Below are 24,531 nucleotides of genomic sequence, written 5' to 3' on the forward strand. Positions count from 1 at the left end.
TGTCTGTTGGTTCGCAAGATAGCCTAACTCAAAAAGTTAAGGGTGGGATTTTCAGGAAAGGTCTGAAATGACCCACGGAACAAACGATTAAATGGGAGTTATCCAGGAGGCGGTTGTGTTTTCGCTTGGCCTAGGTCTGCGCTCTCGGAGTGTTTTTTTTAGTTTTGTAGGACTCACTTGCACCATGTCGCTTCAAATCGTAGGCCTATTCTTCACCATGCCCCAGAGAAAAACGCAAATGCAAAATGCCCTCTCTGCTTCGCCGTCTATGGTCTTTGCCAAGAGTATATGTTGCGGTCCATTCGCTGAAAGTGCATCTTCTCTTTCTCGTGGCCACACTGGCCATGGCTGCTTAACCTGACCGAAGAGCGCGCTCTCCAATTTTCGATCTTTGACAACGTTGCGGAGGCGTTCGTGCACCAGGCAACAGTTTGATTGACGTATGACTCAGCCTATCGACTACCGATTTTATTGCTCTCCTTTGAACTATTGGACATAAGTTAACACTACGCCTGTGGGCGTATCTGTGTATTTATTTTCAATTGGCCAGGGTCGAACGAAAAAGCGGGACAGATGCTCAATTTGCGTGAGGTGGGACAAAGGGTAAAATTGCTGTACAGTACAACGTAAAGCGGGACAGGTGGTCACCCTAGCCCATCTAGATCTGTTTCCAGGGAGACACTAGTCTGGGATAGCTCACTAGCGTTTCCATCGGTCGTCACGGAGACACTAGTCTGGAACAGTTCACTAGCGTTTCCATCGGTTGTCAGGGAGACACTAGTCTGTTACAGTTCACTAGCGTTTCCATCGGTCGTCACGGAGACACTAGTCTGGAACAGTTCACTAGCGTTTCCATCGGTCGTCAGGGAGACACTAGTCTGTTACAGTTCACTAGCGTTTCCATCGGTCGTCAGGGAGACACTAGTCTGTTACAGTTCACTAGCGTTTCAATTGGTCGTCAGGGAGATACTAGTCTGGAACAGTTCACTTCCACACACACACACACACACACACACACACACACACACACACAGACACACACACACACATAAAAGAGATGCTACACTTCCCCAGGTCACTCTACCAGTGTAAAGGGTCTGTTTGTCTGCCTTACACACATGCACACACTCAGATGCATACACACACACTTACACAAACATGCATGCGCGCACACACACACACACACACACACACACACACACACACACACACACACACACACACACACACACACACACACACACACACACACACACACACACACACACACACACACACACACACACACACACACACACACACACAATAAGAGATGCTACACTTCCCCAGGTCACTCTACCAGTGTGAAGGGTCTGTTTGTTTGCCTTAGGGTTTTCACATACTCATTCCACATGAATAGTTTCTTTTAGTATCTTATTTCTTAATTATTTGTTTATCCCCGGCCAAGGGGAAATTATGTATCTTGCCATGAAACTGAGTTCTTCATGATGCAAAGTAATGGGTTCATCCAGTTGTGTAGTCTGGTTTGCTGTAGCGGGTGCATACTGTGATATTGCTTAGATAACCTTTAGTGCTCAGGGGGATGGGGGGGGGGGGGGGGGCGGGGGGAGTGCTGTCTTATTACAAGAGTATTTTCCCATATTCAGTGTTCAAATGACTGTCACATCCTGTTTGTGAAAAATATGTCCAAATGTGTCCAAATTCTATCACATATATAAATTTATGTTGATACATATCTTTGGCTGCTGTATTTACAGTAAGTGGATATAATGGAATCCTGAAGTGGGTATGCTGCACAGACCAGCTCATCACATAGATGATCTAAAATATAAAATGTCAAATAATGTTTTTTGTGTCTACTCATTTCTAATCTTGACCATCAGTATTGATCTCTGCAATACAAAACCCAGTCAAAATAAAGAGAAAAACATTAATAAATTGTTGTGTTCACATCTTTGACTGGTCATAACTGACCACAGCGTGCAGTACTGACCACAGCGTGCAGTACTGACCACAGTGCACTACTGACCACAGAGTGCAGTACTGACCACTACTGACCACAGCGTGCACTACTGACCACTACTGACCACAGCGTGCAGTACTGACCACTACTGACCACAGTGCACTACTGACCACTACTGACCACTACTGACCACAGTGCACTACTGACCACTACTGACCACTACTGACCACAGTGCACTACTGACCACAGAGTGCAGTACTGACCACAGTGCACTACTGACCACAGAGAGCACTACTGACCACAGAGTGCAGTACTGACCACTACTGACCACTACTGACCACAGAGTGCAGTACTGACCACTACTGACCACAGAGAGCACTACTGACCACTACTGACCACAGTGCACTACTGACCACTACTGACCACTACTGACCACAGTGCACTACTGACCACAGAGTGCAGTACTGACCACAGTGCACTACTGACCACAGAGCACTACTGACCACTACTGACCACAGAGTGCAGTACTGACCACAGAGAGCACTACTGACCACAGAGTGCAGTACTGACCACTACTGACCACAGTGCACTACTGACCACAGAGTGCAGTACTGACCACTACTGACCACAGCGTGTACTACTCATAGAGTGCAGTACTGACCACAGAGTGCAGTACTGACCACAGCGTGCTGTACTGACCACAGAGTGCAGTACTGACCACAGAGTGCAGTACTGACCACAGCGTGCTGTACTGACCACAGAGTGCAGTACTGACCACTACTGACCACAGAGAGCAGTACTGACCTGAGAGAGCAATACTGACTCAGAGCGCTCTTACCTTTGATCTCGATGGTGGCGTTGGCCGGGGGCGCCGACGTGAAGGTGAACACACACATGTACTCTCCTGCGTCTTCAGCTCGGGGCTTTTTCAGGCTGCACACAAACACACACACATTAGTATCACACAAACACACACACACACATACATCAGCCCAGGTTTAACACACACGCGCACACACACACACACACACACACACATTACCCCATGTTTAAGGGTTTTAGCTTGTCTACCTGTCTGAGTAGCCTGTAGGATTTAGGGGGCCTATCCAGTCTACATCAGCACCTGGGTTAAGAGTCTAACTAGCCTGTTGGAGTTAGTGTGTACTGAACGGCTATATTTACTGTAAAAGGTCTAAGCAGTCTGCTTCAGTTAAAGGAATAGTTCGCTATTTTACACTTTAAGCCCATTTTCTGTATTGCCAAGCATGAAAACGAGTGTTGCTGCTAAACTTGCTATAGAAGATCGTTGAAGACCAGTAACCACTCTGTGAGCTGCACATTTTTAAAAACGAACGTTTAGGGGTGTTTTAAGGACAGAATAGTCCATGCACAAAGCGAGCAATGTTAAAGCCATACAGAACTCCATTCTAAAGCTGCAAAATTCCACAAACAGGCTCAATCGTCGAGATTTCGGTGTCAAACCGAACTATTCCTTTAACCCTTGCTGCACCTGGTTTCAGTGCTAGCCTGTTTGAGTTAGTGTGTAAGGCTATATTTAAGTGTGTCTAAGCAGTCTGCTTCAGTTAACCCTTGCTGCACCTGGTTTCAGTGCTAGCCTGTTTGATTTAGTGTGTAAATATATTAAGTGTGTCTAGGCAGTCTGCTTCAGTTAGCTTTTAACAGTTCCTGGTTCACGCATCTGTGGTCTATGGCCTTGTGGAGACTGATCAGATTAGTGTCAAACTGCAGGATTAGCAACACACTGGTGCCATGTGACTAGAAGGTCCAGCTCCCGCCAACTGGAACTGAAACCCTACTGCATGATGGGAATGGATGCCCCAGTGCACCATGGGAAATGAAGGCCCCTTATTTTAATCACTAGTGAGTTACAAAAAGGCAAACGTGTAGAGGTTAATCATCTAGAATTAGCAAATAACAGATCATCTAGTATTAGCTAATAACAGATCATCTAGAATTAGCTAATAACAAATCATCTAGAATTAGCTAATAACAAATCTAACTTCAATACACACCACTAAAACAGAATTAGCTAATAACAAATCTAACTTCAACACACACCACTAAAACAGAATTAGCTACTGTAATAACAAATCTGATTTCAACACACACCACTACAACAGCCATTACAGAGGATTTATCCACTGGTCACCACCAAAGAGAACATTTGGGCTCAGCTTTCTGTCTGCTTCTGAGCGCCCTTGTAATGGACAACATGTGAGAAACTGTTGCACTGAGACGGGAGTATTTAAAGGACTACTGTAGTTGCGGCACTGTGTGTGTATGTGTGAGTATGTGTGTGTGTGTGTGTGTGTCATACACGAGATGGGAATATTTAAAGGTCCTGCACCATGGGTGTGTGTGTGTGCATCATATGTGAACTATGTGTGTGTATGTCGTAATTGAACTCAGTGCTTTTGGTAAGAGGTGTGTGTGTGTGTATGTGTGAGTGTATGTGTGTGTGTGTCTTACTTGAACTCAGTGACTTTGGTTTCCTGGTGTGTGTCCTCCAGCTCCTCGCCGTTCTTCATCCAGTAGCTGTCGCGGTGTGTGTTGTGTGTGGACGTCAGGTTGCACTGCAGCGTGATGGGCGGGCTGTGCGTCTCCCTCTGCAGAGTCAGGGGCTCCGACGCCTCGATGGTGGGCTCTGGAACACACACAGGCTCGTATCAGACGGACACATCTCCTCGCCCTCAGGGAGGGCCGCACACAGGAGCGAGGCCTTCCTGGACCACTTCCTGTTTGTGTTTTCTGTTTATTTATGTTTACTCAGTAGGCATGTTCCTCCAATAGAACTCCAGCTTCTTGGAGGAGATGTGGTCCTCCAAATGAGGGCACAGCATCTAGTTGATATTTTCAGCACCAACCCGGAGACGCCACTTAAAATGGTCTCCTCAAAGTCACACAAGGTCACTGGAACTGGTACCATTCAATCTAATCTGGGACTGTCAGTCACTCTCACAGGAGCTAACACACATAGAGCTGAGCACTACACAGGAACTAACACACATAGAGCTCAGTACTACACAGAACTAACACACATAGAGCTCAGTACTACACAGAACTAACACACATAGAGCTGAGCACTACACACAACTAACACACATAGAGCTCAGTACTACACAGGAACTAACACACATAGAGCTGAGTACTACACAGGAACTAACACACATAGAGCTGTTTACCACACAGGAACTAACACACATACAGCTGAGTACTACACAGGAACTAACACAGGAACTAACACACATACAGCTGAGTACTACACAGGAACTAGCACACATAGAGCTGAGTACTACACAGGAACTAACACACATACAGCTGAGTACTACACAGGAACTAACACACATTCAGCTGAGTACCACACAGGAACTAACACACAAACTAACACACATACAGCTGAGTACTACACAGGAACTAACACACAGAGGGTTGGGTACTACACAGGAACTAACACACATGGGGCAGCCGTGGCCTACTGATTAGGGCTTCAGGCTTGTAACCGGAGGGTTGCCGGTTCGATCCTCGACCAGTTCACGGCTGAAGTGCCCTTGAGCAAGGCACCTAACCCCTCACTGCTCCCCGAGTGCCGCTGGTTGGGCAGGCAGCTCACTGCTCTGGGTTAGTCACTGGGGGTTGGGTCACGGGGGTTGGGTCACTGTGTGTGTGTTCACTAATTCGGTTAAATTGGGTTAAATGCAGAGAAACGAATTTCCCTCACGGGATCCAAAAAGTATATACTCTATTCTATTCTATTCTACATAGAGCTGAGTACCACACAGGAACTAACGTATAGAGGGTTGGGTACCACACATGAGCTAACATATAGAGGATTGGGTACCACATATGAACTAATGTATAGAGGGGAACATGGAGACCAATGTATGCATTGGGGAGACGCAGGGAAGGACATACAGTTTGAAAAGTTCCATCAGCGACTGATAGAAATCTCATCTTTATATGGGGTTGTGAAAGAACATGTGTGCAGTATAGTGCTTGTCTATGTAGGCTATTTTTGGTTTTGAGTGATGTCTGTCTGAGTGTGTGTTAGTGTTGCTGGTTGTTTGTTTGTGTGTGCCTGTGTGTGTGTGTGTGTGTGTGTTTTAGATGGAGAAGTTCATCAGTGTCCATTGCTGTAGGCCAAGCAACACTGCATCTCAGAGAAGCTGACATTTCTCCCATACTCAAACACTCAAACATACACACACACACACACACACACACACACACACATACACACACACACACAAACACACATTTCCCCACTCCTCCTCCTCACTCTGCCCGACAACAGCAGCAGCAGCAGTAGCGACACACTCAGACAGCTGGGTGGGAAGGGTTATTCATTTGGTGTGTACCTCAGGAGCAGGAGACACATTCATGATGGAGGGGTTGGGGGTGGGGGTGGGGGTTGGGAGGCAGGTTCATTAAGGGGTATACAAGAAGCCATGCAGCTCACAGACTATACTACCTTTATTACAACTATGAGCAAAGGTAGCCGTTGGTGTGGGTGAGAGTGAGTTTGTGTGTGTGTGTGTGTGCTCTTGCATGTGTGTGTATGGGTGGTGTCATTGAACAGAAAATTGGGGAATCTACACCGACTACACGTTGAGTTGTAAACAGGATGGAGGATCACCACTAGAGAGCGCTCTGGCCCCAGACTCACTCTGCAGTGCTGTAAAGAAACGCTAAAAGGGTGGAGGTTTACTCTGCAGTGCTGTAAAGAAACGCTAAAAGGGTGGAGGTTTACTCTGCAGTGCTGTAAAGAAACGCTAACAGGGTGGAGGTTTACTCTGCAGTGCTGTAAAGAAACGCTAACAGGGTGGAGGTTTACTCTGCAGTGCTGTAAAGAAACGCTAAAAGGGTGGAGGTTTACGCTGCAGGGCTGTAAAGAAACGCTAACAGGGTGGAGGTTTACTCTGCAGTGCTGTAAAGAAACGCTAACAGGGTGGAGGTTTACACTACAGCGCTGTAAAGAAACGCTAACAGGGTGGAGGTTTAAACGCTAACAGGGTGGAGGTTTACACTGCAGGGCTGTAAAGAAACGCTAACAGGGTGGAGGTTTACTCTGCAGTGCTGTAAAGAAACTCTAACAGGGTGGAGGTTTACGCTACAGCGCTGTAAAGAAACGCTAACAGGGTGGAGGTTTAAACGCTAACAGGGTGGAGGTTTAAACGCTAACAGGGTGGAGGTTTACGCTGCAGGGCTGTAAAGAAACGCTAACAGGGTGGAGGTTTACTCTGCAGTTCTGTAAAGAAACGCCAACAGGGTGGAGGTTTACTCTGCAGTGCTGTAAAGAAACGCTAACAGGGTGGAGGTTTACTCTGCAGGGCTGTAAAGGACGGCTAACAGGGTGGAAGTTTAGGTGGAGTTTATCTCCAGGATAATAGGGGGCGGTCCTCCTCCAGGAGCTAAGAGAGGGGGTGGGGTTTATCTGCAGGAAGGGGAGGAGTCTAGCGGCTGCTCTCGTATTGGGCAGCAGGGGGCGGTCGGCCCCCAGACTCACTCTGCAGAACCGTGACGGTGGCCTGGGCTCTGATCCAGGTGCTGGACGGGTTCTGTCGCAGGTCGTTGCGGCGCGGGTCGTTACTAGCGCGACACTCGTACGTCCCCGAGTCGTCGAGGCTGACGTACGTGACGGCGAGCACGCTAACGGCGTTGGTGGCGTACGCCGTGTTGATGGACACGCGGTTCTTGCGGGCACCGTCCCACAGCTGGCGGAACGAGTCGGCCCGGTTCACCTCGGCGTACCACCACTGGATCTCCGGCGTGGGGCTGCCCACCACGTCACAGTACAGCTCGAACGTGTCCCCCGTCAGCTTAGTCTCCGACAGGGGCGACTTCACAAACCCCGCTGCACCCACCGGGGGGGCAGGAGATCAGCATGCAGGGGCAAGAGAGTAGGGCAAGAGAGAAGGGCCAAAAAAGGGAAAAAAGAGTTGGAAGAAAAGAAAACAATGACAGAACAAAAGATTAACATAAAACAGACAAAATAAGGACAAAAGATGAACATAAAACAGACAAAATAAGGACAAAAAGAACAAACAAAGAAGTGACAAAATAATTGAACAGAGGACACAAAGTGAAAGTAAGCAGGCTCATGCAATAAATAAAGAAATGTGAGATAATGGTCCAGCTGAACAAAAATAAATAATAGATAATTGATGATAATTGATAAATAGCCTACGAGCAAGTGAATTCATAAGTCCTCAAACTGACCCATAACACCACCGTGACCAGTAGCACAGACCTGTAAATCAAATTAGCAGCAGATTTATTCAGGTCCCAGACACACCGTATATGCATAGAAGTTCATACCCTCAAATATACTGCATGTGCTTTACGGGTGCTAAAGTGTTTATGGATTTATTTCATGGATAAGACTCAGTGTGAACATGAGCAGTCGAGCGACTGAAAACCCTCACCTGTCCAATTAAACCACACATCCTGATATCAACCCAGGTCACCTGTAGAAGGGCCCAGATATAGCGACCCCATTACATTGTGTGAACAACAAGTGAATTGGAGCAGTATTTATTTGTTATGTGAGTGGACACACGCACAGAGACACAGAGACCAGGACATCGTCCATGAGCACTGGACTCTAGCAGAAGACATGGTCCATGCACACTGGACTCTAGCAGAAGACATGGTCCATGCACACTGGACTCTAGCAGAAGACATGGTCCATGCACACTGGACTCTAGCAGAAGACATGGTCCATGAGCACTGGACTCTATCAGAAGAAATGAGGTGCCTCTCATGTAAAGTTTATATGTCCTCCCTCGCTCCTTGGGCCTCGATCCTCACTGATCTACATAAAGAATGATGGGGCGGCAACAACGATAGTCTATCCCTTCGTCTATCTCTCTTTATGTAGATCAGTGAGGAGCGAGGGAGGACGTATAAACTTTACATGAGAGGCACCTATGGTCCATGAGCACTGGACTCTAGCAGAAGACATGGTCCATGCACACTGGACTCTAGCAGAAGACATGGTCCATGCACACTGGACTCTAGCAGAAGACATGGTCCATGCACACTGGACTCTAGCAGAAAACATGGTCCATGAGCACTGGACTCTAGCAGAAGACATGGTCCATGCACACTGGACTCTAGCAGAAGACATGGTCCATGCACACTGGACTCTAGCAGAAGACATGGTCCATGCACACTGGACTCTAGCAGAAGACATGGTCCATGCACACTGGACTCTAGCAGAAGACATGGTCCATGCACACTGGACTCTAGCAGAAGACATGGTCCATGCACACTGGACTCTAGCAGAAGACATGGTCCATGAGCACTGGACTCTAGCAGAAGAAATGATGCATTGGGTGGCATCTGCAGCTGACAGGAAGTGGGATGAGTGGGGCGATCACCTGTCATTTCCTGCCTGAGCGCCTCATCATTAAACACCATCTGAATATGTACTGAGATGTGATTTGGCCAAGTGGCATTACTCACACACTCTTACATACACCCATGCACTCTCTCTCTCTCTCTCTCTCTCTCACCCACACACACAGTCTGAAACACTCTCACACACACACACTCATAATCTCAAACACTCTCACACACTCAAACACATAGGCACCATCTCTCTGTCACACACTCAGACTCTCACAGCATTCCTTATGATTGAACATGCCGCAGCAGTCTGCCTGTTCCCAAGGTCACGGGATGGAGAGGACATTTCTCCATAGCAACCATTTCATCTGTGAACTATCATCAGGGGATGATTCCTCCAGTGTGTCTGGTCATCTGCAAGTGCTTAGGTGGACTGAGAATTAGATCAGCACTCACAGTGAAGGATCGCTGCTAACACTAGATCTCTGTCCTTGACCCACAGAGGAGGAGTGCTAGCGCTAGAGGAGGAGGAGCGCTAATGCTAGAGGAGGAGGAGCGCTAACTTTAAAGGAGGAGGAGCGCTAACCCTAGAGGGGGAAGAGCGCTGAGGCTAGAGGGGGAAGAGTGCTAACGCTAGAGAAGAGTGCTAACGCTAGAGGAGGAGGAGTGCTAACGCTACAGAAGAGAGCTAGCGCTAGAGAAGAGTGCTAACGCTAGAGAAGAGAGCTAATGCCAGAGAAGAGAGCTAACGCCAGAGAAGAGAGCTAACGCTAGAGAAGAGTGCTAACGCTAGAGGAGGAGGAGTACTAATGCTACAGAAGAGTGCTAACGCTAGAGAAGAGTGCTAACGCTAGAGGAGGAGGAGTGCTAACGCTAGAGAAGAGTGCTAACGCTAGAGGAGGAGGAGTGCTAACGCTAGAGGAGGAGGAGTGCTAACGCTAGAGAAGAGTGCTAACGCTAGAGAAGAGTACTAACGCTAGAGAAGAGAGCTAACGCTACAAAAGAGAGCTAACGCTAGAGAAGAGAGCTAACGCTACAGAAGAGAGCTAACGCTAGAGAAGAGAGCTAACGCTAGAGAAGAGTACTAACGCTAGAGAAGAGAGCTAACGCTACAAAAGAGAGCTAACGCTAGAGAAGAGAGCTAATGCTAGAGAAGAGAGCTAACGCTAGAGAAGAGTGCTAACGCTAGAGAAGAGTGCTAACGCTAGAGAATAGAGCTAACGCTAGAGAAGAGAGCTAACGCCAGAGAAGAGTGCTAACGCTAGAGGAGGAGAGCTAACGCTAGAGAAGAGAGCTAACGCTAGAGAGGAGAGCTAACGCTAGAGGAGGAGGAGTGCTAACGCTAGAGAAGAGAGCTAACGCTACAGAAGAGAGCTAACGCTAGAGAAGAGAGCTAACGCTAGAGAAGAGAGCTAACGCTAAAGAAGAGTGCAGGAGCAGCAGCTCTGTCCCCTGGCATGTGTGGGCACACAGTGAGAGACGCATTCCGTTTCCATAGCAGCACACTGAGGCAACCAAGCAGGTGCTTAAACACAGTGCTGTAAGTGGGGAAAAAAACACATCAACTGCGCACGCTCACCCCACACAGATCAGCCTCCCACATACTCAAACAAACACACACACACACACACACACACACACACACACTGTATCTCCATGATTCAGACACAGGCCTAGCAGTTAAGCACAGAGACTGTCTATATGTGTGTAATGTGTTAAATAATGTTTTAGGAGAGACACAAGCTATCAGTGTAAGAATTGTCTAACCCTGAGGGCAGTCAGCATGTTTCTACACATGAACGGTCGTCCATAAGAGAGTTGGGGGACACACTGCCCTGAGGGCAGTCAGCATGTTTCTACACATGAACGATCGTCCATAAGAGAGTTGGGGGACACACTGCCCTGAGGGCAGTCAGCATGTTTCTACACATGAACGGTCGTCCATAAGAGAGTTGGGGGACACACTGCCGTGAGGGCAGTCAGCATGTTTCTACACATGAACGGTCGTCCATAAGAGAGTTGGGGGACACACTGCCTTGCAAATGAGTCCTGAAGTGCGCTGCCGATGATTGATCTCGACTAGAAGCCGCAGATCGATGAAACACAACCCAAACAAAGCAACACAACGCTGCCCAATCACTATCAACAGCACCCTCTCATAGCGCTAGGATTCTCACAAGCATGCTAACTGGACAAGCGATTTACTTACAGTCACACTTCACTCTGATTGTAATATAGGCCTAACGAATACAGCGCCTACAGGTAACAGCTTTGATGATACTCTCACACCTTTCCTCGTTACTCAAAAACATTCTGCTTTCCAAAGACCTTCTCCTGGTTAGTTTGGTGGAGGTGGCCACAGTCAAAAGTGGACCACGACACCTTTAATATTTCATGAGAAACTAGATCTCTGCTGACTGAGTGTCACTGGAAACAATACACCCATTGCATCCAGTATGCATGCATGTATGTGTGTGTGTGTGCGTGTGTGCTTGTGTGTTTTCCTTTCTCTCTGCCATCCTGTGCCTCACTACCTCTCCTGACATTTCTCTGAAACTCTTAAGGGGAATGTAGAAACAGTGAGGGGGTGCAAAGCCAAGGCAGTGGCATTTAGAGCGGACACCCCACCAGACCGACGCCCCTGCTGATCAACAGCTGATATGATTGCAGACAAATCAGGCTAAATGACTAAATATTCAAGACACTCAAGACACCACTCAAGGACTTGCAACCAGCCTGTACATTGGCACATCTCACCAGCCTGTACACGAGACTGGCACCACATCTCACAAGCCTGTACACGAGACTGGCATCACATCTTACCAGCCTGTACACTAGACTGGCATCACATCCTACCAGCCTGTACACTAGACTGGCATCACATCCTACCAGCCTGTACACGAGACTGGCATCACATCTCACCAGCCTGTACACTAGACTGGCATCACATCCTACCAGCCTGTACACGAGACTGGCATCACATCCTACCAGCCTGTACACGAGACTGGCATCACATCCTACCAGCCTGTACACGAGACTGGCATCACATCTCACCAGCCTGTACACGAGACTGGCATCACATCTCACCAGCCTGTACACGAGACTGGCATCACATCTCACCAGCCTGTACACGAGACTGGCCTCACATCTCACCAGCCTGTACACTAGACTGGCACCACATCTCACCAGCCTGTACACGAGACTGGCATCACATCTCACCAGCCTGTACACTAGACTGGCACTACATCTCACCAGCCTGTACACGAGACTGGCATCACATCTCACCAGCCTGTACACGAGACTGGCATCACATCTCACCAGCCTGTACACTAGACTGGCACCACATCTCACCAGCCTGTACACGAGACTGGCATCACATCTCACCAGCCTGTACACTAGACTGGCATCACATAGACTGTACATCAGACTGGCAGAATAGTTACAGTACATCCAGTGATGGCAGCTGCTAAAACCCAGATCAAGATACAGATTTATAACCAGCAGGGCAGATGACGCAGATCACACACACACACACACACACACACACACACACACACACACACACACACACACACACACACACACAGACACACACACACACACACAGACACACACACACACACACACACACACACACACACACAGACACACCTATCCTCGGTTAGCCCCACCAGGACAAAGCCCCTTCAATCAGCCCCCAGCATCTGCACATCAAACAGGCTGCTTTTACAAAGCTGCACTCTGCCTGTGTGTGTGTGTGTGTGTGTGTGTGTGTGTGTGTTTGTGTGTGTGTGTGTCTGTGTGTGGCCAAGGGGCCAGTTATGGAGAAATAGCCCTGGCTCCACGCATGAGTGCTCATGAATAGTGTGTGTGTGTGTGTGTGTGTGTGTGTGTGTGTCTCGGCGGTGATAGTGAGGAGATGTGGACGCCAGGCATATAACGCAGCCTGCTCTTCTTCTCTTTCCAACTAGTGGGCACGAGCCGGTCTGTCAGAGCAGGACACTCATGGAGCTCTCACAGCAGAGTGAGCCGACGCACACTGTAATGGACAGCCCTGCCCCACAGAACCATCACACAGAACCATTACACAGAACCATCACACAGAACCATTACACAGAACCATTACACAGTTCTGTACAGGATCCAAGGAGCCCCACAGAACCATTACACAGTTCTGTACACTGTAATGGACAGCCCAGCCCCACAGAACCAGCCCCACAGAACCATCACACAGAACCATCACACAGTTCTGTACACTGTAATGGACAGCCCAGCCCCACAGAACCATCACACAGAACAATCACACAGAACCATTATACAGTTCTGTACAGGATCCAAGGAGCCCCACGGAACCATTACACAGTTCTGTACACTGTAATGGACAGCCCAGCCCCACAGAACCATTACACAGTTCTGTCCAGGATCCAAGGAGGAGGAAACATCCCAAGGCCCCCCTCAGAACCGTAAAGATGAAGCATAAGCCATCTACATTTTCTTCTCTCCTGTGGTGGCCAGAAAAGAAGAGGACAGTGGCCAGGTGTGGGCAGGTGTGGGCAGGATCACTATCCTGTGTTTTCTGGCAGGTGTGTAACTTGATCTGTCTTTTGTCAGCGTTATTCCATCACTTTACAACATGGACTGATTTCGCCATGTTGATCAGCCGGCTAGTTAGCAAATAACCCGTCTAAGCAGCAGCAGGAATGGTTGTGCGTTAACTGATGCCAGATAAATGATCATGTGGGTGGGAGCAAATAGACTTGTTTTATTGGTGAAAAGGGTCACTATCTGTAGACATGCATTTTTAACATGATAAACCACAACGTTATCATGTAACATAATCATAACACGGCTGTGAGTTGCAGACCCCACTTTGAGAACCACTGCTGAATCACACGTTTAAAACATCATCACCTCTGAGTAATGTATCCTCAGGCACAGTAGACACTATAGTAAATGAGAGAGGGGTGAGTGGACAGACACCATCCTCGCCTGCTGCCTTCAGCAGTTTCGCCTCTCTACAGTCAGAGCAAAATGGAGCTGCCGGGAAGAGATCAGGAGGCAGATGCATGGTTGTCACACTGCCCACAGCTGACCCTCGGGGCAGACGTGCGGACACAGCCGCTGTCCAGTGAGCAGCGCCGTCCCACCTCCAACAGCACTCTCCTCGGGTTTACGACATTCCGCAACACAACACAGCCGCGGTGGCCTTCTGTAATTTAGAGAGAATTCATTACGGGTCTCCTGGGAGCTCAATGTCATGAAGCACTGCGGCGCACCCGCACCCCCGTTAAGACTTTAACGGGTCCGCTCGCAGGAGGACATTAACGGCAAGCAGCCCGCTTGCTGCTGCATCGGCGCTATTAATAGAAGCATGCAGCAGAGAGTAGCCTACTGGTGCTATTTACGGCTCTGCAGAGACTGGTATTCAGACCAGCATCTCGATCTAGACGCTATAGTCTGTTTCTAGAAATCGCACTAACAGCTGGTAAAACAGCCGAGAACAGATAGGATAGCCCTGTTTAGTCATGAAATAAATAAATAAATGGCAGCACACACATAAAAAAAAAGGTGGGAAACAAGTGCATTCTTGAGTCATCGCTGCTTTCGAGAAATACTTGTGATCTGGCAATGGCAGGACATAGTCGCACCTGTTAAGTTACATTATATTTAATAACAAGTAGCTCGTGTCTCAGACTAGGCTACTATGTAACCTTCACCTGCAGAACCTAGTCAAGTCTGCCCTTGCCAACCTCATCCAACAGCACTCGGCTCTCACATCAATCACTCTGTGACAAACCTAACCTCGAGTGATATAGCCTACATTTGCCTCTTCATTTGGCGTGTTTCGACGACAGAACATACAGGATTTGGCAACTATATAAATTCACTGTAATATTAGGCTAGCTACGTAACGTTGCACATGGGACTGATATTTTAAGTCGACATGATTTCGCCGTCCATATTAACCTATTCGACCACGTTACCCTGTGCTGTTGGGCATATCAGATTCATTCAAGGTTATTATTATTAAATCGGCAGTTTATTGCTGAACTAGGCTAATGTTACGCCAACATACAGAACGAGGGCGTCCCGGTGTCAGTCATTTCCACCCGTCATACCAACCTGAAGGAATCCGTTTAGCTATCTAGAACCACAAACACGAAGGGAAAACGAGATTTTTAATTAATGCGTAGCATATCTCACGCGGGAAAAATAGCTTAATTTTCTTACCGTTCTGAGCCGACACCAAATGAAGCATCAGGGCTCCGAAAATAATCGCCACCGGCTTGCCTTGACAGGACACCATTCTAGCGATCGGTGGCGAGCAGGTACCTGGTGATATGGGATGTTGTTTGAAAGATCAGTGCTTTATATGACAGCACAATGTAGCCACCGATACAATAAAAATGTTACAGAGGAGCTCGAAAGTACGAACAGAATTAAGCACAAATTCGCTGTTATGTGAAAGCGAGGCGGTGGATGCCACCTGGACAAATTCTGAACTGTTGCCCGGTGTATCGCAGCGAAGGACTTACTTGAAGGAGCTACCTCTTTGCATTGCGCAGAAAATCCCGCGAGATTACATCCTTTTCCAAGTAAAGGTCTGCGAGACTTGAACTGCCCTCTCCTCCGTGGTGGACGCATCAATCAATTAATCTAAAGTAGCCTAACTTAAATTCGATCAGGAGGCTTGCACAAACTATTTAGGGTGATATCAGCTAAATTGGGCCACTTTTTGGTAAATCGCTTGGGACAGTAATACAATGTTATCTATGCCGTTTCCAAGTGTTTTTATAATTAATAATGACTGTTTTTCATACTTTTGTGTTGAAAGTATGTAAAAAAATATAAGTATTTAGGCCCTACAGTTCTTGAAACATCAGCTGTGCCAACTTTTTTCGCATGAGCAGTTTCAGGTAAAATGGGCCAGCAGCTTCAGGTAAAATGGGCCAGTCTAATTTCAAAGGGAAATTATAAATAATTATCCATTTTAATTTTTAAAATACAATTGCTAATACAGCCACATAACATTTAGACTGCATTAAACAAACATATTCATATGTGGCATTAATAAAAACACATCGTGGGTGCAAACCCATGAGCACTTAAAAAAGTCAATTTTGGAACCTGACTGATGCCAGTGGTGTGTGTGTGTGTGTGTGTGTGTGTGTGTGTGTTTGTGTGGGGGTGTGTGTGGGTGTGTGTGGGTGTGTGTGTGTTTAGAACAAATGTGTAAATTACAAAAATTCACATTCAAAATTGATAATCGATATATTCAAAATACTAATATTACTAACTAATATTACTAGTGCGTGTGTGTGTGTGATAAAAACATTTTTCCTTCTTGTTTGCCATACTGGTGGTGGGGGGAGGGGGGTCATGGTAAGTGTGTGTGTGTGTGTGTGTGTGTGTGTGTGTGTGTGTGTGTGAGACTGTGTGCGTGCACGTGTGTGTGTGTCAGTCGGTGTGTGGGTGCATGTGTGGGTGTGTGTGTGTAGGCTACTCACCTACATAGGCTACACAAACACAGAGAGAGAGATACACCGTGACACACACTCACACACACACACACACACACACACACACACACACACACTCACACACATGTGTATCTGGCCCATTAGAATGGGCCCATAGGATGGCCCATTTTAGCTGAAACCATATGGCCCATTTTACCTGAATGGGTTAAGGTAAATTGGGCCGCCAAGAAAAACATGATTTTTCCAAAAAATATGTTCATATACCAAGCTAACAACATTAAGTCTGATGGATGCCATCAAGACAGATATTTTGCATAGTTTTTTTATGGGCATGTTTGTTTTTTTATAGATTTATCATCCTTATAATAGTTTAGTCAGATTCGCTATGCCAGGCTACTTACCACACAGTTTTCTGGTGCAGTCTTGATTAGCATTATTGCCCTGCCCACCATAGCAACCATAAACCAATCAAATCACCTGTTACTTGTCAAGCACAGTTATGACAACAGTTTAACATCCTTTGCAGTCATTGGCTCTAAATTCCAGAGGGGCTGGGACCCCCAAACCTTAAACGGCCCATTTTACCTGATGGCCCATTTTACCTGATATCACCCTACTTCTAAAATTCAAAAGCATCCTAATGTTGTGTATCTCGGAGCCATGTAGGCCCAAGGACACTTGCATTTGAGTATCCAATGCGCAAAGTGAAGTCCATCCTTGTTAACAGGGGCTAGGCCTATCACACCAGCCTATCTTAATGTTTGGCTGATAAGGGTAGCCTACTGTTTGAAACAAGAAAGGGTGACAGGAAACTCTGGTAGTGTCATGCTTGGAAAATGTTCCTGACACAGCGCAGCTGCTCGAGGGACTTAGAGATCAAGCTGCTCGCGGCAAGGCAGCACCTGGCTAAGCCCTCACCATCTATGGCTCAGAGTTCCTTCCCATAATCCAATTTGGCCCACTGCTCCGATCACCAGTCAGCATGACCAAACGTCAATCTACGCAAAACTATTACAGTGCACTTGTTCTGCATGTATGTTGCTCTCTTACAAAGACACTGACCAGACTATGATCAGTCTTAAACATGAGAAAATGATGCAGAACTCATTTAAAAAAATGTTCACATTAGAACACACTTAAATGTGTAAATACGCTTAAACTGGATGAATATAAATGGACCACCAGAATTCTTTTTTGGTTGGAGTACAGGACCTTGTTCACAGGGAGGGCATGGGAGGCCAGAATACTTGAGAGACCTGCAGCACAATCCTGCCCTCTGCTGGCCAGACTGGTAAACTGCAGAATTGCCTAATGAGCACCCATGTTCCTATGAACACAATTCCGACCTGTCTTAACATGTGCCTTTGCTTTCTGCAACCCCTCAGCTGTGATGTCAGTTATAGACCGGACTCGAGTACTACAACACTATTGAAGTGTAACTCTCTGCCGAAAATTGACTCCAGGGTCTTTTTCTGCATTAAAACACATCATATAAGCTGTGGAGAGAGTATTTTTCATTGATAAAGCACCACAGTGCTTGCACCGCTGTATGTTACAGCCCCAAATCACATAATCACTATCTTCTTCAATCATTACGCCACAGACCAAGAAAAACCTGGTCTATAGCGAAAGGCCCATGCATACACAGCTTTAGAAAAACCTGGTCTATATAGCGAAAGGCCCATGCACACACAGCTTTAGAAAAACCTGGTCTATAGCGAAAGGCCCATGCAAGCACAAGCTCAGCTTTAGGCATGTTTCTCTCTGTGAGACTGAGCTGGATTCTTGACGTTCCACAGAGTCCAGTCCACAGACCTGCTGCAGTAGAGACCAGTGGAGACCAGACCTGCTGTAGTGGAGACCAGATCTGCTGCAGTGGGGACCAGACCTGCTGTAGTGGAGACCAGATCTGCTGCAGTGGAGACCAGACCTGCTGTAGTGGAGACCAGTGGAGACCAGACCTGCTGTAGTGGAGACCAGATCTGCTGCAGTGGAGACCAGACCTGCTGTAGTGGAGACCAGTGGAGACCAGACCTGCTGTAGTGGAGACCAGACCTGCTGCAGTGGAGACCAGACCTGCTGTAGTGGAGACCAGTGGAGACCAGACCTGCTGTAGTGGAGACCAGACCTGCTGCAGTGGAGACCAGACCTGCTGTAGTGGAGACCAGTGGAGACCAGATCTGCTGCAGTGGAGACCAGACCTGCTGTAGTGGAGACCAGTGGAGACCAGACCTGCTGTAGTGGAGACCAGACCTGCTGCAGTGGAGACCAGTGGAGACCAGACCTGCAGTGGAGACCAGATCTGCTGCAGTAGAGACCAGTGGAGACCAGACCAGCTGTAGTGGAGACCAGACCTGCTGTAGTGGAGACCAGACCTGCTGTAGTGGGCTCAACTCAGCATTACAATAATCACATAGGATCATATATCGTAATTTCTTAATTATCAGTGGAAGAGTCAAACACGCACACTGGATTCACATGTTCTGTTTATTTACAAGTTCCTAAAAGACACATCCAGTCCTGCCAAAACAGCCGATTTATATGAAGGGGAAGGACTGGGCTTCGCTTCAAGCTACTGTCTGTCCATCACTGACTTTATGCATCAAATAATCACATAGTAAATCCAGCCAATTACTGTCACCTCCTGCAATTTAATACTCGCACTTATCTGATCATTGCTCTTTTACTGTTGTTATTGTTTTATGTGTGCTGTAATGATTATTTATTGTGTTTATTCTGTGCACCCAGTGGAGTAGCGCTCCTAATTTCGTTGTATTGTAAAGTACAATGACAATAAAGGCATTCCATTCCATTTAATTAAATTCAATAGCATACACTAATGTGAAAAGAAAAGAAAATAAGAAGCTTCAATCAGAGAATTTTCATGTATTGTCCTTAAAAATGATACAAGCCTAATAATTGCTTATCGAAATAGTTGCCAACTGATATAGTTAACAAATAATATTAATCGTTGCAGCCCCAGTAAGCTGCAGATGATGTTATGTAGTGACAGCATTGCTATGTTACATGTTAATGAGCAACCACACTGTACGTACAGTATGATAACCATGGAACCCCATATTGAGCATTACTCACTTCTGACTTTCTTTCTGAATAAAAGTGTCTTTCTGAATTACAAGCTAATACAAAAATATGACAAAAGTGTTTGGAAAGAAATCACCAAGGGCTATGTAACTGTGACATTGTTGAATAAAAATTACTCAATTACTCATTACTCACTTTTAAGTTTCTTTCTGAATAAAAGTGAACAGCATTTTTTGATGGCCAGGACCGTAATCAACAGTAAGAGCAGCAGAGCCGTGAGCAGAGTCAGAATGACGTCTATAGAGTGATAAGCGATCCAGGACATCCTGAAGGACTGGGTGCGCAGGTGACCGGCACCTCCGTTCCTCATGACGAACTCGATCCAGAAAATAGCACGGTCCAGAGGCTTCATGGGCTGGTCATGGTGGATCCTGGAGAGCCTCTGCATGTTCTCCCTGTAGGACGGCTCATACAGCACCTCCTTTAGTGCCTCCACAAGCTCTGCTCTGTCCAGAGTGGCAATGTCCAGTACCTTAGCTGTTCCTCTTCGCACCATTCTGGACAGGTTATCTGGCTGATCAAACACTAGGGGCAAGCCAAGTATCGGGACACCATGGTAGATTGCTTCTTGGACACCATTGGTGCCCCCATGGGCTACAAACACTTTAGTCTTTGGGTGTCCCAGCAGGTCATTTTGGGGCAGCCAGTCCACTAGTAAAGTGTTGTTGCCAAGAGTCGAGGGCTTGGGCCCTGTGTATCTCCAGAGGACCTTTTGGGGAAGCTGAGCAAAAGCTGCCGCAATCTCCTCTGCGATGTCACTGGGGAGCTCAGCAAACAAAGTACCCAGGGACATAACAATGGCCCCATGCTCCCCAGAGCTATTGACAAACTCTTCCAGGTCAACAGGAAGTGGTCTAGCAGGCTTGCATTGGAACCCACCCATGTAGACCACATTGGGCATGGTTGGGCGTGGAAACTCAAAGGTGAAGTCATTCCTCATGAGCCAGATATCAGCATCCTGGAACAAGGAGAAGTAGTCGACATCAGGCCCAAAGAACTGTTTACAGAGAGCTGTATAGTGAGTATCAGTCATTCTTTTGTACATGAAGTGACTGAGAGTGAATGTAATGATATTCCCAACCCTCTGAGAGAAGGTCATCTTGTCTGTGAGCTCAGCTCCTGGGAAAGGAATGTAGGAGAGAGGGGAGGGAGCGATGGCGAAGTGGGCCTCGCCGTGGACGGTCCATCTCACGTTAAACACCAGCGGCAGCTCAAGGCGGCGCGCTAAGAACACTCCGCCCCCAAAAGCAGGATCTGTGAGAACCAGGTCGTATTTAGCGTCCCGCAGCGACCGCATCAGATGCTCATCTTCAAATATCGTGGCCACCATTGTACAGATGTCCCGATGCATCTCAGAGAACCTTTCTACTACTGAGTTTCCCAGCGCCATGTCTTTAAAGAAGGACCTGCCTTCCATCCGCAACTGCAGAAGTGTAGATGCCAGTTCATCCACAACACTGTCTTGGTACAGACCCATTTCAATGGTATGTGAGGTATAGTAGGGGGAGTCCTCTTTAATATGCCAGCTGTTTGAGGCTCGCACTACAGTGATGCTGTGGCCTCGGGAGTGCAGCTCCTCAACGATGACCTTCATGTTCACCCAGTGGCTGCCATCTACGGGGAACACCAGCACGTTCCCTCCTCGGGCCCCAGGGAGCCAGACAGACAGCGCCGAGAGAGCCAGCAGCATGCGCCACAGCATCCTGATCCACAGCCTCCTGGTCCACAGCATCCTGATCCAGCACTTACACTGCAGGGACAACAAGGGTTCAGAGAAACCACACGTTTCTGTCAGCATGCAGATGTGATCATCATCAGATAAAAACAGGATTATAATGCAAATATAATGGCAAAACCAGTCGCTTTGCGCTCGATGCTATATTGAAAAAATCCATGATAAACAAACGTTCGGGCTAAAAGGTTAACTTTCACGTTTTCGCTTAATTCGACAGTAAACAGTCTACACTTTCATATAGTGAACAAATTTCACAGAAAAGTTTTGACTCTTAAACCCAGTGAAGATTCAACACGTTAGCAGTCATTCCTGTTGTCCACGCCGCTGAAAAAGGTGGATTTCTCCTTTTCTGGCATGTCATGACGGGAGAACCAAGGCAACTTTGAATGCGGTTATCTTAAGGCCCTTTTTCACCGACAGAGAACCGGCTCTGTTCCCGTTCGCGAACCAACATTTGAACCGTTCGTTGCGTTTCCACCAAACAAAAGCCGGTTCGGAACGTGGCACCTTGGTTCGGAAGTCGAACCAAAAAATACCTGTTTTTTCCTGCGAACCGGAGTGGGTGTGTCACTGCGCCATTCAGAGAGGAGAAGGCTAAAAGCATGAGTTTTCCGTCCATATCAATTTTTGTCATGAGTAAACAAAGCGATCCAACTAGCATTGCACTGTAGACGTTGACTGGCATTTCAAACAGCTAGTTTCTGCCGATTTTATGGGACAACTGGTCATATCATTCTCCCGTTTATGCATCTCATTAACTTTTGCTTTTGCATGCACCACCCATTGCTGATGACGCATCTTTGGTTCGGTTCAGAACTGGTGTAAATGCGGGCTGGTTCACTTGATAGCACCACAGTTTAAAGAATTCTGAACGGCACCAGTTCAACACCAGGTTTGTTTTCGGTGGAAAAGGGCCTTAAGTGTTTCCAATATCTTCGATATACATTTCTTTGGAAAGCGTAGTTTATGGCCGTTCATGTGAGCACGATAACTTAATTTAGTAAATTTTACCAAAGCGACTGGTTTTGCCTTGCAGGGTCACATATATTTAATGATCAGAAATATTTAGTCTACTACTTTATATTTCTGATGCTTTACTGTAGATACTATGTACAGTCACATGTTAATTCACTGTTAGTGCTGTTTATAATCTTTTGTTATCTGCCACTGAAATATGGTCACCATCCTAATACATCACAGCAGGACTCAGCTATGCTGAGGAAATGGACAGTCTCAGAAATACACAGCAGTAATGAAATGGCAAACAACTGATGAAAACGCACCTGCTCAGAGAGTTGACGGAGAGCAGAATGTGTTATAGTAGCCGTGGACCTCTTGAGCTCCAGTAATCAGGATAAACAAGTCCGAAGGGCAAGTCCAGCTGTAGGTCAAGTACACACACGTTGAGATTATTGTAGCAGAGCATTTCAAGGAGATTATTTAGAAATATGGCCCTTTGGTGTGAGCTCATTGCACTTCTGACGTGATGTATTCAGTTATTAATATTCACTGCAAATACAGCGTGTCTGAAATACCCACCAGAGGTGTGTAATGCGGTTTCACCTGTTGAGTAACACCTAGAGTCAACTGGTAAAGGTGTGTGTGTGATGTGCCCTCTCACCCACAGAACTCCCATCAGCATTACACGCAGATAAGGGCCTTACAGGCCTGCTATCGCTCTTATGTGCTAACGGTGTGTGATTTCAACACTCCTTACTGTATGTTGTACTTGGGGATGAACAGCATTTGATACAGTTTGTACATATTTATTTCATGAAGGAATAAATGAATACATACAATTGAGCATGTCAGAAAATATCTGATATTGAGGTGTAGCAATGGGGTGGCAAAAGGGAAGTAAACAAGGGAGTTACACACACACACACACACTCTAGGTGAGGACACACACACAGGCTGGGTGACTCGAGAGACTCAAGCAGAGCAACTTTGGTATTCTTTCACAATACTAATCTAATGGTGTCATTGTCATTGAGAGGTCAATGACTTCACACTAGACTAGAGACCCATGAGTATATTGGTGAAGTACTAAGAACAGCACTGTGTTTGAGAGTTTTAAGAAACAGCCTGAAACAACAGTGATACTTTGGAAATGCCTCAGCACCAAATACCTGAAACACTGTCTATAGTGGAGGGAACTACCCCCGTCTCAACAAGACATCTGCTAAATAGATTTACTGCTGCCATGTCCCCAAATTGCAGTGCAGATACAAGTCATCTCTACAGGACAAATCACACATCAGAGAACAGCTGAGCATGCAGAACTTACAGTATTCGCAAAGAAAAATCAGAGAGAGAACCATCTCTCCACAAGCTTGTCTTCAGAGGCATAAATAGTGTTTTGGATATTCGTAATTCGTAGTCCACCTCCAGAGCACGGCAGCGAGGTCAAGTCGCTATTGTGCAGGAGAGATCCAAGCTGCCACCTCCACTGCACATACAGAATGAAGCCGAAATTGGACCCTTGTTGTGATTAGTCTGGACTTGCCCACACAGAACAGGTTTGGACATCCGCAGGCAGTGGGTGTGCCGCTGGTAGCAAGCCACGACTAATCCAGAGCATACTGTTTTCACATTGACCACGACTAATCCACAGCATACTGTTTTCACATTGACCACGACTAATCCACAGCATACTGTTTTCACATTGACCACAGTTTTGCACATGCTCAGATGGTGTAGACTAGCCTGACGAGCCAGACCCACATCAAGATGTAGGGTCTGGACACTCTCCGTAGACAGGGCTCAATCGGAGGGGTGGGATAAACAGTTGTCTTTCAAATTCCCTCCCCGCAATAGGATAACGCTAAACAAATCATCTTCTTGTTTTCAAGTAGCAGGATGCGTAACCTTCCCTCTCC

The 24,531-nt window shown here is 46.9% G+C and overlaps 2 protein-coding genes across 2 annotated transcripts in view; both read right to left on the reverse strand.

Annotated features, from left to right (window-relative positions):
* LOC134094658 (neuroplastin-like) overlaps positions 1-15,923 on the reverse strand; it is a 33,436-nt gene extending 17,513 nt beyond the window's left edge. The window contains exons 1-5 of the mRNA XM_062548272.1: positions 15,868-15,923; positions 15,563-15,664; positions 7,488-7,835; positions 4,454-4,628; positions 2,802-2,896 (exon numbers count right to left, since the gene is read on the reverse strand). Of these exons, the coding sequence (XP_062404256.1) occupies positions 2,802-2,896; positions 4,454-4,628; positions 7,488-7,835; positions 15,563-15,638 (694 nt within the window). The 5' untranslated portion in view covers positions 15,639-15,664; positions 15,868-15,923. The remainder of the gene's footprint in view (positions 1-2,801; positions 2,897-4,453; positions 4,629-7,487; positions 7,836-15,562; positions 15,665-15,867) is intronic.
* Positions 15,924-19,280: 3,357 nt separating this feature from the next.
* LOC134094430 (UDP-glucuronosyltransferase 2A1-like) lies at positions 19,281-24,114 on the reverse strand. Its single transcript, XM_062547940.1, has 3 exons — positions 23,940-24,114; positions 22,936-23,033; positions 19,281-21,667 (listed from the first exon to the last, which is right to left on the reverse strand). The coding sequence occupies exon 3, from the start codon at positions 21,647-21,649 to the stop codon at positions 20,045-20,047; it is 1,605 nt and encodes a 534-aa protein (XP_062403924.1). The 5' UTR covers positions 21,650-21,667; positions 22,936-23,033; positions 23,940-24,114; the 3' UTR covers positions 19,281-20,044.
* Positions 24,115-24,531: the final 417 nt, after the last annotated feature.

The sequence above is a fragment of the Sardina pilchardus genome, chromosome 10 (genome assembly GCF_963854185.1).
Source record: "Sardina pilchardus chromosome 10, fSarPil1.1, whole genome shotgun sequence".
Lineage (NCBI taxonomy): Eukaryota > Metazoa > Chordata > Actinopteri > Clupeiformes > Clupeidae > Sardina > Sardina pilchardus.

Bases quoted from the DNA above. Each gene is read 5' to 3' on its own strand.
- LOC134094430 (XM_062547940.1), bottom strand. From the start codon at position 21,649: ATGCTGTGGACCAGGAGGCTGTGGATCAGGATGCTGTGGCGCATGCTG.